The sequence below is a fragment of the Squalius cephalus genome (assembly GCF_949319135.1).
Source record: "Squalius cephalus genome assembly, chromosome: 17".
Taxonomy (NCBI): Eukaryota; Metazoa; Chordata; class Actinopteri; order Cypriniformes; family Leuciscidae; genus Squalius; species Squalius cephalus.
In genome coordinates, this window is record NC_137138.1 from 10,150,672 (window position 1) to 10,169,970 (window position 19,299).

Genomic DNA, 19,299 nt, shown 5'->3' on the forward strand with positions numbered 1-19,299 from the left:
GGTCCAGGATCCCCAAGGGGTATGGAAAAAGTATGGGAATAAATAAAGAATGAAACTAAAATCTTTCAAATACATTCAACATATGTACTACTAGTGACTAGGGAAAACAACAATAGAAACTAAATATTTCCAAATCATCTCACATTTGTAAATTATTCTTACAGTAAAATTGGGCCTTTTAAATGAAAATATATATAGCTGCCTTTTACATGTTAAGATTGGGGGCGGATGTCCATTCCATGAATTTGATCATATTTGGGGGTCCATGGCACCTTAAAGATTGAAAACCCCTGATTTGAATCATCATGCTCACCCCTTATGATTTCAGCTACAACTCCTCCAGTCTGAATGGACAGATTAAGCTCTTCCTGAAGCGCTGCACCAATCTTAGCATCGGACACCCCCAACATGGACTTCTTTTTACCCCCGGACGGAATGTTGGTCTCCAAGAACAACTTGAGATCCGCATGGACAACTCCTGCCAGGATCAGATGAGGAACAAAGTGTCACTAATTGTAGGTCACAATTTGTAAGTCAACAAATCGACCTCAAATGATCAGTTTGTAGGTATGCTGTCATCACAATAATTCAGTGGATTGACAGATTATATGTACATCATTTCATCAGTGGAGCAATTTGAAATAACCTTCTTGTCTCTTACCTTCTGAAATGGCATTGATATTTTCCAGAGCAGTCTGGGCGGATTTAAAGGGGAAGAATGCACTCAGTCGGATTACGCTACTGAATTTGCCAACATTTAGGACACTTTCCTCCACCTATGAAAGACCAAGAATCATAATTAGTATTAGTCATTTAAAAAGACGCTTATATTTAAACTACATTAGCCACTTTCGCACTGGGTTGTTCCAGGAACTAGCCACCAGGGTGTAAATGTTCCCCTAGGGCCTTTTTCCTGGTTGCATTCGCACCACCAGTAGGAACGCAGAAGAGACTAAAGCTAAACTTCTTGTGACTTATTTTTTGACGGTGCCGAGAACACCAGAGCCTGATCACACAGCACTCATTCTCAGTGTTCCTTAGTTTACGATCCATCTAACACTTTATTAGATAGAACTGTTATTCAAAAAAGTCTGCTGTGGTGTGGTAGATATCCAATAGCCATCTAAGCAGAAATACATAATCATGTTTCTCTTGGTTTCCTCCAAGTTGCGTTGGATTTTCTCCTTAGCGTAAAGGTTGAAAGGTCCATCTATCCCAGTTTTCCATGTTTGCAGAATTAGTTTGTGGAGTAAATATATAGGCTATAATCTCTGTGTACGTGGCTTTTTTTTCCTCTTTTTTTTTTTTTTAAATGGCGGGTGCTGGACTGGTGTTCCGCGTGCGTTCGGCCAATCATTGTACACTTACGTCATTGGTAGCTCCTATTGTGCTGGATTAGACCCTAGAAGCAAAATTAGTTCCCCCAAAAAGCATTCCTAGAGCTAAAATCGTTCCCAGTTCCCACGGTGCAAATATACCGAAAAGTTGGTACTTCCGCCACTAGATCTAGAAAGGAACTACGAAAAGGTTCTTCCGATGCAAAAGCCTTAATAGCAACAGATCTCTATATCCTGACGTACATCCAAATGTAACGAATTATTGAAAATGGGGGGTGACTAAATGGTTGAAAAAGTCCTGCACTTTCACTGTAAAATCCAGTTGACAAAAAAAAAAAAAAAACACTAAAAATTCATTTACAATTAAAGTTAGATTTATAACATGCATTAAGAAAAATAGATTTTCATTACAAAATCATTTCATTCATCTTAAAATCCTACAATCTTTGAATTTTAAGCTCACATAGATCATTTGGACTACTTTTCAATGGTACTTTTATGGCTGGGATTTGAACCAACAACCTTCTGAATACATGCCCAAATCTTTAAACCCTTCCCCTCCACATTGTTAGTATGGACAAAAATGTACTTCCATTTGAATTTCCTTAATATACAAACCTGAGGTAGCAGCATTCCAATCTCTTCAACTTCTTTGACGGCAAACAATGCATATCCAGCTGCATGCTCAAACAACACGTGTAAAAGCACCTGAGAGTGAGAAAGAGAGTCAAATGATTAATTACCACTAATACCATAAAAATAAAATTACAACAAAAGGGGACAATGTCCTAAATGCTTAATTCCCACATTAACAACCAACTAATGATATAAATAAATGTTGTGAATCTGAACTGTTAAAGTTGCAGGTCAACACCAGCACGTGGTGGTGGCACTTCCAGGCACAAATACGCCTAGTTTTTAAGTATTTAATATGATAATACAGCATTACGTAAGCAGACGATAACAACAGTCGTTAATAAACTACCCATGTTTAGATTTTATTACATTAGAGCTTGAAGCTGGGGAGAAACACATTAGCATGGGTTAGCAGACACACCACGTGTTACTCCAGTGGATCAAATACTCAGCAAGTCACTTTTAGAATTGAACAACATCTTATAGCACTGAGATCAGAACCAGAACATCGGTCCAAAACACTAACAGGAGGTGAGTGAAACATTACGAGCTCGTTAGATTGAATTAAATGGCTGCCGTGGGCTTTAATATCACATTAAGGCCTTGTGTTACCGGATTCGCCAATTTATCCTCTCAAGTAACGGTTAGGATGCAAGAATTGTTTATATGCGGTTTGTATAGTGCGAGCGCATAATAAATGTGCTCAATAAACGAATTAAAACAATTGTTATAACTCTGTAATAGCAACAAAGCGCAAATCTACAAACATGCACGTCGGCCATCATAAAAGCCAGATTTATAATACAACATGGTGGTGATGTTTAAAACGTTTCAAAACTCCGATCTGCTAATTTCTAAAGATTGCATAAAGAAATAGTGCATGTTTTACCATGTTTACTGATCTCGTGCGCCACGCACGAGGGAGCGTTCCGTTCCTTCGGACCACTTGAACAGGAAAGAATTCACATGCGCTCAAGTACGAAAACCCACATGATTCAGTCACGCAGCCTATCGCGAGATTTCAAAAGGGCGGGATTTTGCGGAAATGTGTGCGTCGCCTGTTGGAAATGCTTGGAAATGCAAGATGCGTGGCACACGAATGGACATCCCGTTTGCTGGAGAAAAATGCATTATATGGTAGAATTGATGCCCATGTGAGGAATGATAAAATATTATAAAAAGTACCACAATTTAATAGAGTGTACTGGTATCCAATGGTAGGCATAATTCGTTTTATGAAATCGTTTTATATGCAATTAATTAGAGAATTGATATGAACTGTTTTTATGCAAAAATAGTTACAATAAAATAAATCACTGTGTTAATTATTCTGGTATATGGTATATTAGTATAAGTTATTCTGATTTAAATAATCGTATATCAATTCAATAGGCTAGTTTATGTCAAAAAACGATGATGACCAGCCTGTAGCCTATTTAAATCTTGCTAATTTAAAGTTTAATGTAGACCTATTAATATGATTTAAATAATAGTTTTTCAAACACATTAATACGTCTCAAAAAGTTAAATATGTGCTTCTTTCTAATCTGAATAAGCCAATCTACGCTGCAAGCATTTGCCCAATAAAACTTTATTAATGCGACTCAGAGTGTTTTGAAAAGACAAATTGGCCAAATATATTTGATGCAGGAAACATTTCAAGAGTTATGATAGGAAACAGTGCTGGTTGCACACTCATCCTTCCACTAATTATCAGACAAATGTGCCATAATGTACGACCCACAGCAATAAATACCAGTGTTGACTTCATATTTTATAAGATAATTGAATTTATGACTTTATATACATCAGATGGGAATGCAGAGTCCTTAGAAACAACAAAACGCACACACTTAGGAATAAAAGGAATAATCTAACTTTGCCCTTATAGTTCACCCAAAAAATGGTACAAAATGGTCCATCAACTGTTTGGTTATCCATACCCTTTTGTGTCTAGCAGAAGAAATAAATTCATACAGGTTTTGAACTTGAACTTGAGGGTGAGTAAATGATGACAGGATTTGCATTTTTGGGTGAACTATTCCTATAATGTTTTAATGTAGTATTCTGGAATACTCAAGATTATCTGGTAATTCTGGGAATACCCAGAATTGTTACAATTCTGGGAATACCCAGCTATCAGGAATGTTCTCAGAACTTTGGCTAATGTTCTGGCAAGGTTCTCTCAAAGTTATAAACAAATGTTCTTTAATAGAACGTTAGTTCAAAGTTATGGTCTTTATAATATTCACAGAACATTAGCAAAAAAAAGTTATTTATACATTGTTCATGGAACTTTTTTTTCCCTCAAACATTTTAGTTGGACGTTCATCAAACGTTTTTTTTTTTTTAAGAACATTTAGAAAACATTCAAAAGTAGCGTTCCCTAGTGTTTGCAGAATTATAAAATGGAATGTTCCTTTAGCATTAGCATAACAAAGAAAAAACGTTTAAAAAAAACTGGAGCAGAACCACGTTTCCTGGGTAATTACACGAGCAGAACGTAATTACACTTACTGAGCTCTAACATACAAAAACGTTACTATGTACTGTATACCAAGAGGTATACAGCCAAGTTATGTCAAGTCCTTATAGTGTCTCTCGCTTGTCTCCATGGTCAAGGTGGAGGAGTTTATGGAAACATACGTCAGAGATAGTAAATAAGAGCTTTGAGGGTTCCTATAAATCTGACTGCTCTCTGACCACTGACACAAACATTAAGCCTGTCACGGAGGCCACCTGCATGCTCTCTCGACCTCTCTGTCTCTCTCACTCTTCCTGATTTAATCATAAAATAGATCCTATCTCTAATTCTCTCTAACGTATGTCACAACTGGAACTAACCTATCAACAAAAGCATAGCATACACTGTAATCTCCCATGTTGTGTTTAACACTTGCTGATTTGTGTTTTTACATGTCTCCCAAAGATGCGCGGAGTGGTTACAGGATGTTTGGTCCTGGTGTATATTGTTGCTCTTCAGGCTGACCAAGCATATGGACACATCACATTCTTCAGCCCCAAAGAGATGAGAGAGCTCAGGGTGAGTATTCATTTCAATTCAACCTCCAGTTAAACCTGAGTTGTCCAAGAAAGAAGTTGTTTTGTTTCTCCCTTTATCTACAACAGGAAAAGGAGGGAAGGAAGGATGCTGATCCACAGGCAGAGGAAGTTTTGATTGACGAAACTGGAGGAGAGCCAGCGGTGAGGGATCTCAGCATTTTTTTTATGGATTTCATAATGTTTTTGAGTTTCTGATTGGCTGATTCCATCTGAAGGGCCAGCCTATAGAAATAGGGCTGAAGCTCACTGCTAAAAAGGGCCACATTGGATCCGCTTTCGGTAAGATGCTGCAGAACATTGTAGAAGAGCCAGAGACGGGTAAGGAGAATTTAAATCCATGCTGTGAAATGTCTTTCTATATTTCATACACGCCGACCACTCTGATGTTTGTGCTCTATTTTGACAGTGAAATAAGGCTGGAATTTGAATCTGCATTCAACGACAATTGCAGTCTGATGATTCGCCACAAATATTTTGTCTATGAATGTAAATGAATCACAATAAAATGAAATTACATGCAAATTCAGTTTCTTGTCATATATGGATGAATTTTGAATCTGTTAAACAATGCTAAATTGCTGTTTGCATCTGTTTTAATTTGACTCTTAATTTGCCTTGTTTCCTATAATTTTGTTAAATTTGTTACTATTTTCTATATGACTAAATACCTTGTGATTTACACTACCATTCAAAAGTTGTAATTTTTTTTAAAGATGGCCCTTATACTCACCAAGGCTGCATTTATCTGATGAAAACACAGTAAAATTAGAAATATTGTAAAATAAATATTATTGTAATTTCAAATATCTGTTTTCTATTTAAATATTTTAAAACGTATTTTATTCCTGTGATGGCAAAGCTGAATTTTTAACATCATTACTCCAGTATTCAGTGTCACATGATTCTTCAGAAATCATTCTAATATGCTAATTTGCTGCTCGAAATATTTATTAGTTATGCTGCTTAACATTTTTAAAGAACATCATAGAAATATATTTTTTTTTAACAATGTAAAAGTCTTGACTGTCACTTTCAATCAATTTAATGCATCCTCGCTCAATAAAATTATTCATTTCTTATCAAATCTTACCAACCACAAACTTTTAAATGGTAGGATTATGTGTTTTAGTCATAAATAGCATAAATGTGTTTGTGTGAATTGAATGTTCACATATGTGTTATGGGATGTGTGGAGATGAACCCAGTTGCAGACAGTGGTCACAGCAACACAGTTTATTGTACAAATAACAGGGAAAACAAAGCCCACGAGGGGGCAAAACAGGACAAGACAGGACTATGAATACTAACTAGACTATGACATAGACTTGACGTAACTAGACTACAAATAAACAGCAAATACAGGATCAGAACTTCACTGGACAGGAATACTCACAACGTGATCACACAAAGTATGAAATTGATCGACAATGAACCGACACAAGACAGCAGACATGAGGGGATTAAATAGGGAACAAATAATCAGGAACACAGGTGATAATGGGTAAAGCAATAATGACAAAACGAGGATAACAAGGGGGCGGGGCTAGGGGACGAGACAACGCAAGCACATGGCCAAACAAATGGCCATGTGCTGCACATGAAACATGGGCCTGTCATGATTCTGCCGCAAGACAAGAGAAAATCAAAGACAAGAAGGCAGAATCATGACAGAACCCCTCCCCTAAGGAGCGGCTTCCAGACGCTCCCTAAGGGAACACTAAACACGTGACATGACAGACTGAGACAAGGACACAAACCAACAAAACATGACAAACAACAACAACGGCAAACATGAATAAACAATGACAGGATTGGGGTGAAAAATCAAAAACAACAAACAAGGCAGAGGAGGTGGAGACAACACAGAGTTCATAGGGGGCAGTCCAGGGTGGATGGGAGGACTGGGGGGAAACACAAAGTCCTTAGGGGGCAGTCCAGGGCGGATGGGCGGGACTGTGGTCTTGTGTGGACAGGACGATGACTAAGGACGAGGGGTCCGGGCAGACTTGGATGGGGAAACACGAGGAACAGTCTTAGGGGAAACAGACCGGGGTGAAGTGATGACAGGGGTGTCCGGGGAAACAAACAGAGGTCGGGTGACAGCTGGTACGGGGCTGGACACAATAGCTGGGACAGGACTGGACACAGACATCCTCCTGTCTGCTGGGACAGGACTGGACACATCTGCTGGGACAGGACTGGACACATCTGCTGGGACAGGACTGGACACATCTGCTGGGACAGGACTGGACACATCTGCTGGGACAGGACTGGACACATCTGCTGGGACAGGACTGGACACATCTGCTGGGACAGGACTGGACACATCTGCTGGGACAGGACTGGACACATCTGCTGGGACAGGACTGGACACATTAGCAGGAACAGTGCAAGCGGTGGCTGACTTAGGAACAGCGCTCTGAGTGGCTGGCCTCAGATCAACACTGGCTGCAGCTGACTGGGGTACGGCGCTCTCGGCAGCTGACTGGGGTACGGCGCTCACAGACTCAGGACAAGACATGGCGGGGACTTCAAGGATTTGGACAAGACGTTTTAAGTATTGAGACAATGCATCGGCAACAACGAGGACAGGCATCTTTTGAGAAGCAGAAACCGACCGCAAGACAGCTTCAGCAGCTGAATCGGCCGCTGCTCTCTCTACAGCACACACGACTGCGGGCTCTGGAACAGCGCTTGCAGGGGCGGGCCCTGGAACAGCGCTTGCAGGGGCGGGCCCTGGAACAGCGCTTGCAGGGGCGGGCCCTGGAACAGCGCTTGCAGGGGCGGGCCCTGGAACAGCGCTTGCAGGGGCGGGCCCTGGAACAGCGCTTGCAGGGGCGGGCCCTGGAACAGCGCTTGCAGGGGCGGGCCCTGGAACAGCGCTTGCAGGGGCGGGCCCTGGAACAGCGCTTGCAGGGGCGGGCCCTGGAACAGCGCTTGCAGGGGCGGGCCCTGGAACAGCGCTTGCAGGGGCGGGCCCTGGAACAGCGCTTGCAGGGGCGGGCCCTGGAACAGCGCTTGCAGGGGCGGGCCCTGGAACAGCGCTTGCAGGGGCGGGCCCTGGAACAGCGCTTGCAGGGGCGGGCCCTGGAACAGCGCTTGCAGGGGCGGGCCCTGGAACAGCGCTTGCAGGGGCGGGCTCTGGAACAGCGCTTGCAGGGGCGGGCTCTGGAACAGCGCTTGCAGGGGCGGGCTCTGGAACAGCGCTTGCAGGGGCGGGCTCTGGAACAGCGCCTGGGACAGCTAGAGATGAAGAGCGAGAGGCTCCCTTTCTCCTCTTCTTTCTCCTTGAACGCGAAGCCGAATCTGTAGCTGGGCTAGCGACCAGTTGGAGATGTTCAGCTGGAACCGTAACAGGAGCAGGGATGGCGTTCTCGGGCAGCGCTGACTCGGTCGAGGAAGACTCAGACGGGGAATCCCAGGAAACTCGTCTCCCTCGTTTACCATGGAGAACAATGGGAACAGAAGGGACCTCAGGAGAAGTGGAACCAGCCGGATCACCAAGGGCAACAACGGCCAGGACACGACCCTCCGGGATCACAGGCAGCGAGACGGACGGAGAGAAGACAGAGCCCCGCAACTCCCTTCGTGACAGGCCGTCCACCATGTCAGAAAACGGGCGATCTATCAACCTCTCCCGTTCAGCCAGAGGAGGAGGAGCGTTGAGACCCGCTATGAAGTAGCGGTTGAGAAGGATATCAGGGAGGAAGAGCCGCTTCTCATTCGCGACCCGGGCATACTCCCTTATCGAAAGCTCTCCCTGGGAGGGGATCGGGAGTTTGCCCCTCTTCGAGTCGGCGATGGTCCTGTGCCACCACTCCTTAAGAAGGTCCGACTGAGACTCGACGGGCGAGGACCTTCTGTCTGCTGGGTTCGAAGATGGTCGGTTCATTCTGTTATGGGATGTGTGGAGATGAACCCAGTTGCAGACAGTGGTCACAGCAACACAGTTTATTGTACAAATAACAGGGAAAACAAAGCCCACGAGGGGGCAAAACAGGACAAGACAGGACTATGAATACTAACTAGACTATGACATAGACTTGACGTAACTAGACTACAAATAAACAGCAAATACAGGATCAGAACTTCACTGGACAGGAATACTCACAACGTGATCACACAAAGTATGAAATTGATCGACAATGAACCGACAAAAGACAGCAGACATGAGGGGATTAAATAGGGAACAAATAATCAGGAACACAGGTGATAATGGGTAAAGCAATAATGACAAAACGAAGATAACAAGGGGGCGGGGCTAGGGGACGAGACAACGCAAGCACATGGCCAAACAAATGGCCATGTGCTGCACATGAAACATGGGCCTGTCATGATTCTGCCGCAAGACAAGAGAAAATCAAAGACAAGAAGGCAGAATCATGACAATATGTATAATGTCAGCTTGAGAGGTCAGCATGTTGGTTGGAAATAATAGGAAACATGCCCAGATGTTTTTTATTTATTTCTTATAGAGGCAGTCTGTTATTGCAAAACTCTTTATAGCAAATAGAGAACATATGAAGAGTTCAGATGCAAAAGCCTCTAAGTGCCATCTGAAATTTTCTTCTAGAATGATCATTTTTTCTCAAGCTTGTATATTTAAGTTTTGTTATTTCACTTTAATGACAATTAATATGTAATCTTCACTCAAAAAAATAAAACCTTGACTTTAATAATTTTTTTCTTGTCAATAGGTTCCACTTAATTTAATTATGAAAGTTGAAAACAAATAATTAAGTTTATCTAACTTAATGTGGTTGTTTTAGGGATAAATAATATTTTGGACTCAAGCCAACTATTATCAATCATTTTTGCTCAACAAGAGACATTTGAGTTTAACTAACTAAAGTCAGTTATATGTACTAACAAAATTTGTGAATCCAACTTATTTAATATTCTATTCATTTAAGTGACACATAATTAAATTGACAGACTATAGATAGCTATCAGCTAGCAGTAACACATATTAGCATCTTAAATGGTAAGATTTACATGTTCCTTTAGCCAAAGCATTTGAAAGTATCTGAATCAGTCCACAGCCAAACAAAATGCTCCACTCTTCTCCACAATGGTAAGCCACTGTAATTTAAATTAAATGGATCTAATAATTCCAATGTAATTGAACATTAAACACAATTACACACAATCAAGTCTTCCCCTTTTCTCATTTTCTCAAAAAACATAAAATAACACTTCATTTTAACATTTATTCTCTCTTAATTCAAACATATGCAAAGCATGCTGGGAATTAACAAGCACTGCCAAGTTTCAGTTAATGCAACACAAATCATTCAAGTAATGACAACACAAACGGATTAAGTAAACTTAAATTTTTCATATATAAGCAGATTGAACACAATCAAATTAAGTTAGGGCAAAATGGCAGTTGGCGTCGCACTATACTGCCACCATCTGGATGTAAGAATTATTTACTTAACATAAATGGTTTGTGTTTAGACAACACGTTAGGATTTTGTACTGTTAAGTTGAGGCATAATTACGTGGACCTTAATAGAAAAAAACATTTCAAGTCAACAAACACAATTATTACAAGTAAACTAAATATAAATATATTATGTAAAGTGCACAACCTAGTTCATTTTTTTGAGTGATTGCCATATAAGTGAATTTACTGAACTTAAACAAGCTTGATAAAAATGATCATTCTAGAGGAAAATTTCAGATGGCACTTAGAGGCCTTTGCATCTGAACTCTTCATATGTTGAATCCTTCGGATGTGTTTACATGGGAAAAGTGGGAATTCACATTGCATTTTGAGAGTGCTACTTCATTCCGTTTCCCATTGTTTGAGAAAATAACTACCACATTGCAGAAGGTAACATCAAAAACATCATGTTTAAAAGATCAAAGTTGTTGAGTGGACAAAAAAGAGAGACATAATGGCAGAATTAGCCTTTATATGTTATTTATTCAAAGAGGTTTTGTAAAATATGTTTAATATGCTAGATCTGCTCTATAAAAAAAGGTTAACGTTACAACAATCAGAAACAGCCGATTGATGAAAGTTAAGGAAAAGTTCATATTGGGCAAAAGTTATATTTCAGTCTGTTCCCCACATTAAGCTTTCAAAAGATGATTTCAAAACACTTAGAATATAGCACATGATGGGTCACATGGACTGCTTACATGGTGCATCTGTGTTCGGTGCATGGTGAAGAACATGGCCATTCCGCTAAACTAAGAAACATGATGGTGTTTCTATTCTTGATGGACTGTCCTTTTATAGTTTAGCAGTCAGTCTCTCACAGAGCTCATATTCCTTCACTCCAAGAGCATTATCTCTGGCAGGAGGTGCAGGAAGAACAAGGGAACAGTCACTGTCGAAGTATTTCCCACTTACTCCATCTGTTTCCTCCGACACTGCACAGTATATTGGGCTGAAAGCCCCCTCTTCAGCAGTCTGTGGTGGAAAAATGCACACACACATAAAGTCAATGGATAATAAACAATTTTTGTTGAATATTCACCACATGACATTAAACAAGTGTCATTTGACAAATCGCATTTGCTATTATGATATTGTAGTGCACTTGTGGGGTTCGTGTCCTTTGTTTAAATGAAACTTACGTCACTGGTCTCGATGTCAGTAAGAATTACACAATAAAAAAAATTCCAATTACAGGAACTTTTGATTTCACACCTTCCAGTAAACTACGTAATTTCTGCTTCTTAGTCCTTGACTTGGTTCATGCATCAATATGATGACTCCTGTTCTTTCTCTCCCTTTCTTTTGTAAATTGCACTATTATGCTTCTTCGGATATTACTTTTGATGCAGTATGTAATATAGCTGTTTGTGAATTTAAAAGGTCTGCAAAGGTTCAAAAATCAAAGTGCACAATAATAATAAAAAATTGTCCCCCAAAAGAAAGAACAAATTCTGAACTGCCTGAAACGAGTCATTAGTAATTTCAGTCTTACTTCCTGCACAAACAAGTTTGTCACAAATTTGACCCGCCCTCAAACACTAGTTGATAGAGACTGGAAGACGCCAGTTGTGTTGTGGACATGCCAATAAGACGCTGTTTTCTGCACTGCGAAAACAAATCAACTTTGCAAGCACTTCCAAAAGACTCGGGCTCGAATTGATATGGTAAAATCGACTCCATCCTTACTGTTGTATTACTGTGTATTAAGCACTGAGGTCGCCTCCGGAGCTGAAATCCAAATATGGTGATAGTGTTTTGTTTCCGACACGTGCTGTAAGCGGTAGACCAATCACAACAGACTGGGCCATCTGACCAATCAGGGGTGTGTTTCCCGTACAACGACGTAACTTGCTGCTCGACTACCAAAGTATGAAGGCTCGTTCCTAGTACGTAGCAGAGAACGTTTGCACAAGCGCACAACGATTTAAATCTCTTGACAAACTAAAAGACGTAAATGACATTTGTATACATTCTAACTAAAATATATAGATTGTACTGAATGTCAGCTTGCTTATTTTACTCAAGATAAGGATTTATTAAGTCCACATGTCATGCAAACTACCCAGACAGCAGCAGAGTGTCGGCCCAGATCCGGCCCACATCTGGTAGCGTGGATTCCACATGTACCAGATGTGGCCCGGATCTGGGCCGACACTCTGTTGCTGTCTGGGTAACCACAGCTCGAGAGCTGTTGTTCCAACCACACAATTTTGCTGTTTGCGAATTCTCGTTGAAACTATGGTTTCGGGAAACACAGACTCGTTGAACTATGCTGATAACTACGGAAACACAGTTGGCTAACAATGCTTTTGGGAAATGCTACCCAGAGCAGAGTAGACCAATCACAACAGACTGGGCCATATGACCAATCAGTGCAGAGTAGGCTAACGGAAAGGAGGGGTTTAGAGAGACTGAATCTTCGAAAGAATCTTTTTCGACTCTTTGATAAATGAGATGTGCAATGTATATTATGAGAATATTAAAGTGTTTATTGACCTTTGATGCATGTAAACCTAGGAGAGCATCAAAACAAAATTAACCTTTAAAACAGCATAACACTTTAAACTAACCAAACTAAATAAAACAGAAAAACAGCATAACACTTAAACTTCTAAGTTTCGTAGCTCCCGTGTACAGCTGAACTTCAGATGTTATTAAATGGAATGTTTAGTAATTTGTTCCAGAATTGCAGTAAGAATGAAAAGCACTAACACATGTCGTCTATTTTAGGAACTAGTCCACTAGTGGTGCCAGAGAAATTGGCAGAAAGCAGCCAGGAGATGTTGTGTATTGTTTAACGTCATTGAATTGATAGGCGACTCACTTTGAAGAAGAAAAAGCCGATCAAGTTGAAGAGGAATCGGATAATGAAGTTATAGTTTCTCATTACATCTGTCATAACTACACCTGGATGCAGAGAGTTTGCCGTCACCCCTGAAACACACACACAAAATCATGGTTTGAATGGAAGTAAAATTCTCATCTTTCCAACATGTGTCCTGCCTTTCCATCAAAATCATGTTCAGTCATAAAGAAAATTTTGTTTGAAATGAAAGTGAAAACACATGTGTGACGCCCAGTTTTCTCTCTGTCGCTCTCGCTCAACTTGAGAGTTTTGAGTCAGGACGTTGTTTTTTTAACTATAGAGTGCATTAAATTGATCATGGTTATAGTAACATCATAAGTTATAATGTATTTATTATATTGCATGCTCATTTTCTAATGACAGACAGCGGACAGTCAGTATAGATTCAGTTTGGACATGTATACCCGTGCCCTGAAGTCTACGTGCCAATTCATTGGTCCAAATGACATTGTGCAGCTTGGTGTGGTTATATGCAGCATCCATCACATGGTTTAGATTGTCCCCACGGAAATGAGCGAAGTCCACTTCACCTCTCCAGTGATTCATTGAAGAAACATTTACAATGCGAGCTGGGGCTGATTTCTTCAAAAGGTCTGTGTGACAATAAAAAGAAAAGGCATTATTTATGAGTGTTGCTTGCAGATGTGTCTTTGTGAGATTGGGAATGTTTGACCTAAAAGCAAACTGGTGAGCAGGAACGGCCCAACGTGGTTGGTTGCAAATGTGATTTCCAACCCATCAGCGGTGATCTTACTGGGTAGGCCTGTAGGAATGAGCAAACCACTGTTTGTATGGACATATACAACACAAATTTGGACATATATGAGAAAGAGAGCGAGCGAAATGGCCGTTCCACCTGAGGCCCCAGCGTTATTGACCAGGATGTGTAATTCCTTCTCTTCCTCCAAGATCCGTGCTGCAAACTTCCGGACAGACTCGAGCGACGAGGTGTCAAGCAGACGCAAATGCACGTTCTGGTTCCCACTGCTGTCTCTGATTTCTTGCAGTGCTGCAGTCCCACGAGCCTCGCTCCGGCACGCCAGGATCACCCGCGCCCCACGACGGGCAAAGTCCAGGGCAATGAACTTCCCAATCCCTGAGAGGTAAAAACAAGAGTTGAATGGCCCAGCAGTACACTCTTAAAAAAAAAAAAAAAACTCTTGCAGTGATGTCATAGAAGATAAACCTTTTAGTGAACCTGTTCTTCTTGTTGTGATGAGCATTTTAAAAATCTAAAGAACCTTTTGTGAAACTGAAAGGTTCCATGGATGTTACAGATTCTTCAAGAAACCATGATAATAAAGAACCTTTATTTTTAAATTGTACTGGGGAATAACAGAATTATTTAAGACTTCATGCAACAGAACAGCACATTCCAACAGCGTTTTGGTTATAAAAATATATAATAATAGTTATTATAATCATGTTAAACTTCAACTAATCTCCACCGTGAACTAAACCAGTCATGCCAGATACATACCACAAATGTGAAACATCTGGTACTACATTCACGAGTCTGGTTTAACAAGTTTGGCAGAGCTTTTACATGACTCTGCGTAAATACGAAAGCAAACTAGTTTAGGCTTTCTAATAATAAAACATGTTTTAAACTTCCTTGTATTTCCCCCCCAGTCACATTATTTATTGTTTCATTATGGATACTGTCATTCGTCTTCTGCGTAAAGGGGATTTATTCTTCAATTATTCTCAGATAAGCATTTGTGTGCTCACCAACATTCATTAAAAACATATTTTAATTGGTAACAGTGAGACTCTTACCGGTGTTTGCTCCAGTGATAATCGCAGTTTTCCCTTTTAACTCCACGGGACACGCGCGCGGGTTCCACCGTGCTTTCCGCTGCGCGCGAACAATTATGGCCAAGATCGCCGTTGAAAACATCCATAACGGATGGGAATATATGTCACTCCACTCCCAGTTCATTTATCAAGTCCGTGTTACTCAGTTAAAATCCTCGGTTTACTTAGAAGAGACAATATGCCAAGTCCGAATGACCCTGGCAGTACTGCGCACTGTGCGCGCGAACAGGGCAAAGACTGTAAATTCACTGAAGTCATTCAAGACATACCTCATCCAAGCAGTGTAAACACAGGCTCCTCTGGGTCTTAACGTCGGAAATACTTTTATAATAGTCATGCAGCTATGAGCCTACAATTAAAAGTAAAAGCAGCCCCAATTACAGTAGGCATATATATGTTCAGAGCGTGATTGTTGTGTTGTTGTTGTTGCAGATAAGGCATGTTGAAGATTCCCTTGGGAACCTAGGAAAAAAATATTCACACCATCCATACGGACTATTCAATAAGTGTTGCAAACATGTCAGAGTAGTAAATCCACATTTCATAAAAAAATACATTCATTTATTTAATAGTTTTGTTATTTTTTATTATTATGAATAATTAATAATTATACACTTTTTGTACTTGTAGGCTACATAGTGTGTAGGCTACTTAAAATAGTTTGAAACCCCTAAAATAGTATTTGGAATCCATAAATCGTTTATAATGAATGATATAGCCTAGGCTAGGCTACTAAATCAATAACACACAAGCAAGAGAATGATATTTTTATACAATAATTCACAGACAATTATAGGCTATAATAAGCAGGAAACCCAAATTGCCCTATACTACTTGCACCAGAAATCAGGATCTGCCTTTGCTAGTTAAAAGATAAAAAATTTTTTACATTAGAACCCGACGGCTATAGCATATTCATACTAGAAGCCAAAAAAATGTTCATAGAGACTTTATAGGGCACTATTTGAGGGAACAGCCATTTGGGTGTCCAAAACTATTGTGGACGTGATTGAGTGCACTTATTCAATCTCCCATTCAATTCCACTACTGGAACTGTGCTTATAGAAATAAATTTGATATTGATATGAGGGTATGGGGCGATTTCGGACACAATCAATATCTGATTAACATGAATATTATAACTAGTCTTCTCGACTATGTCATCCTTTTTTTTTTTTTTTTTTACCTTGTAGGATGTTACAACGGGGTCCCTGTCATCAGAGGACAGTAAAATATTTACTTGAGTACACTTTTTGACTATTTTACTATACTTGACTATTTAAAGTCAAAATAAAACTTTTTATTTTAACTTCACTACATTTGAAAGACAAATATCGTACTTTTTACTCCACTACATTTCTGACAAGGTGCTTGAGTAAAAAGTAGTAACGTCAGTCGGGAGGATTTTTTTTTTCATCATGATTTAATTTTTGCAGGTGACAGACAGCCTATCAGTAATCACTCTTGTAGGGTCACCTGTCGTGAAGTTCACCGATTTCCCATCAATTTCTTTGAACACTAATCAACTGGTGGCAAAATGGACGAAGACAGATCCTCGGCGCTGTGCGTGCATCCATGGCAAATAGGTTTTGCTGTTTGTTAAAGCAGTATTGCTGTTGGGCAGTTATACAGCTATGGTTGGATACACATAGATGTGTACTTCTTTTGTTGGGGTGGTAGGAGTGTTAAATAAAAAAATGAAGATGATTATGGCTGTCTTTTTTTGTCAGTTCAGTTGTTTTATATCTATAGGTTTTATAGCATTCTAAAAGCTCTTAATTCCACAGATACTACTAACTGGTAGGTGTATTCAGGTTGCTTCAGAGGCATAAGGTACTGTATTACATACAACAATGCAACAATAATAAAACAATGCATTGACATTTACTTTTTACTTTTGATACCTAAGAAGCCTACTTCTAAAAACGAGTACTTCTGAAAAGTAAAAATCTGTCTTTACAACTTGTTGTAACGAAGTAATATTTGACCAGTAGTAGCTTATCTGTACTTTCACTCAAGTAAGGAACTTTGTCCACCTCTGCTTTTAGACACAGTATTACTTTGTCTGATTTTGGTACGCAAATGAAAATACTTCCAAACAGAGCCGCAACAGTAGTGATGTTTTGGTCCTGAATGATTTTTGAACAAATCAGTTGAGTTAATGAACTGTCATTGAGTATTTCATTAACCAAGTTTGTATTTCATTCTGTGTTCGCTGAAGCACAGAACCAGTATCAGCAAACCAGATGAAGGAGCAACCACAGATGTAGGCTAGATGTCACATTAAAACCTAAATAATATTCCCCTTATAGTTTTAGTAATATACATTTTTAATCCATTCATGTATGGGGAAAAGTAGGCCTATTTCCTCCTCTAATAATGGTAAAACCTGTTTGGAAACATTTTAGTTTTTTGGTGATGCTAGTGAAGGGATGGATTCTGGAATGTTGCTTCAATGTTTATCTAATGAGTTCCTTTACCTCTGTACAGATAAAACGTTGTCGGGATAATTCCTGTTCATGTGGCTACGCGGAAGCGATCAATTCTGTAGCCTATTATAATTATTATAAGGCAAGACAAGTAGTTTGTTGAGGGTTGGTTTGTAAAGAAGGACTACACGCCTGCGCACACATTCAAACGCGCATAAACACGTAATACGCATGTGCACGCCGTCAGCGTTCTCACAGGTTCGCGTTTTTTTTAAGTTTGCGCAGAAATAACTTTTTTGTAGGCCTACCTTGGAACCTATTTCATGGTTTGCGTTCTCGAGCCAGCAGGCACTGTTGTGTGCAAATGAACGGCCGGAACGCATTAAGGGGTTTCGGTTCGAACGGTGTCGTGTTTGTTAATAGGCCTAACTAATGATCGTTGCGACGGAAGTGAATCAATCAAAACTAACTTAAGCTGGACGATAACTTTATTCTAGAGCTGCTGTAAAGCCAAAACAATCTCTGTTAGGCTACTTTAATGTCCTATTATCACTATAAAAGCTGCTTTGAAACATAGGCTGAAGCGCTATATAAAAGAAGGTGACTTGACTTGACTTGACTAATGAGTGATTATAATCAAGTTATTAATCAATATTTTTCCTTAAAATATCAAATGAGTTAAATGACTTCTCTAGGCTAATGAGATTTTACTTTGTTATAGAAGTTACCAGTGTGATTACTGAAATGTTCTTTTCATGTATTCTCTAATGTCTGCATTAAATATCTGAGAGGTGACTGAAGGTCTGGCGTAACAGTGCTTGCTCATTTAGCCCAGCTTCCAGAAATGAAATATGGATTTGTTTTGTTTGAGAAAGGTGTTCCACATGTGTTAACACATATATCTGTTCTTCTAGCTCACCATGACGATTATAGGTCAAAAGGGTCATTGGAACCAATAGTTTAAATGACCATTTCTTAGCTAAAGTCTTCACTTTATACTGTTAGATTAAAGTGTCCTCTCCTTGAGAGAAAGAACATGTTATCTTGATATTTTGAGAAGACTCTCCTGTTTATAGTTAGAGCCTGACCAAATCCAAGATTATTATGATATGGATATGAAGACCTTAAAAAGTGTTATTGAAAGTATCTGTAAGCCGTTAACATACATTTGTAACTTATCGTTGCATACTGGCCAATTTCCTGAAAGTATGAAAGTAGCAAAAGTGATTCCTCTGTTTAAGGCAGGAGATAAGCATCTCTTTACTAACTACAGGCCTGTTTCCCTTTTACCGCAATTTTCAAAAATCTTAGAGAAGGTTTTCAATTCTAGACTTGACAGCTTTATTGAAAGAAATAAATTACTCTCAGATAATCAGTTTGGTTTTAGGAAAAATTGTTCAACTTCGCATGCACTTTTTGATATAATTGAGGAAATAACTAATGCTGTAGACAATAAGAAATATGCAATAGGGTTATTTATTGACCTAAGTAAAGCATTTGATACAATAAATTATGACATATTAATTAATAAGTTTAAACAGTATGGAATTAGAGGGGTAGCACTACAGTGGGTTACCAGTTATTTAAAAAATAGAAAACAATGTGTGATAATAGGTGATTATCAGTCAAGTTGTCAAGAAATTGTGTGTGGCTTACCTCAAGGATCCATTTTGGGCCCAAAGTTGTTTAACATGTACA

The 19,299-nt window shown here is 39.6% G+C and overlaps 3 protein-coding genes across 3 annotated transcripts in view; 1 reads left to right on the forward strand and 2 right to left on the reverse strand.

Moving 5' to 3' along the window:
- nop56 (NOP56 ribonucleoprotein homolog) overlaps window positions 1–2,994 on the reverse strand; it is a 6,092-nt gene extending 3,098 nt beyond the window's left edge. The window contains exons 1-4 of the mRNA XM_079847329.1: window positions 2,863–2,994; window positions 1,956–2,045; window positions 662–776; window positions 314–478 (exon numbers count right to left, since the gene is read on the reverse strand). Coding sequence (XP_079703455.1) covers window positions 314–478; window positions 662–776; window positions 1,956–2,045; window positions 2,863–2,865 — 373 coding nt within the window. The 5' untranslated portion in view covers window positions 2,866–2,994. The remainder of the gene's footprint in view (window positions 1–313; window positions 479–661; window positions 777–1,955; window positions 2,046–2,862) is intronic.
- mlnl (motilin-like) lies at window positions 2,361–5,558 on the forward strand. The gene is made up of 5 exons (XM_079898235.1): window positions 2,361–2,504; window positions 4,903–5,016; window positions 5,103–5,177; window positions 5,252–5,354; window positions 5,443–5,558. The coding sequence occupies exons 2-5, from the start codon at window positions 4,903–4,905 to the stop codon at window positions 5,448–5,450; spliced, it is 300 nt and encodes a 99-aa protein (XP_079754361.1). The 5' UTR covers window positions 2,361–2,504; the 3' UTR covers window positions 5,451–5,558.
- A 4,682-nt stretch (window positions 5,559–10,240) lies between these two features.
- On the reverse strand, window positions 10,241–15,636 carry LOC307174426 (retinol dehydrogenase 12). The gene is made up of 6 exons (XM_079898231.1): window positions 15,134–15,636; window positions 14,211–14,450; window positions 14,028–14,117; window positions 13,759–13,947; window positions 13,313–13,422; window positions 10,241–11,460 (listed from the first exon to the last, which is right to left on the reverse strand). The coding sequence occupies exons 1-6, from the start codon at window positions 15,294–15,296 to the stop codon at window positions 11,281–11,283; spliced, it is 972 nt and encodes a 323-aa protein (XP_079754357.1). The 5' UTR covers window positions 15,297–15,636; the 3' UTR covers window positions 10,241–11,280.
- Window positions 15,637–19,299: the final 3,663 nt, after the last annotated feature.

What these genes read in the sequence shown, in the direction of transcription:
- mlnl (XM_079898235.1), top strand. Translation starts at nt 4,903, where the DNA reads ATGCGCGGAGTGGTTACAGGATGTTTGGTCCTGGTGTATATTGTTGCT. An exon ending in AAGAGATGAGAGAGCTCAGG is followed by an intron (nt 5,017 to 5,102) that starts GTGAGTATTCAT and finishes TATCTACAACAG; the next exon opens with GAAAAGGAGGGAAGGAAGGA. An exon ending in AAACTGGAGGAGAGCCAGCG is followed by an intron (nt 5,178 to 5,251) that starts GTGAGGGATCTC and finishes TTCCATCTGAAG; the next exon opens with GGCCAGCCTATAGAAATAGG.
- LOC307174426 (XM_079898231.1), bottom strand. Translation starts at nt 15,296, where the DNA reads ATGAACTGGGAGTGGAGTGACATATATTCCCATCCGTTATGGATGTTT. An exon ending in TATCACTGGAGCAAACACCG is followed by an intron (nt 14,451 to 15,133) that starts GTAAGAGTCTCA and finishes TTTACCTCTCAG; the next exon opens with GGATTGGGAAGTTCATTGCC. An exon ending in CAATAACGCTGGGGCCTCAG is followed by an intron (nt 14,118 to 14,210) that starts GTGGAACGGCCA and finishes TCATTCCTACAG; the next exon opens with GCCTACCCAGTAAGATCACC.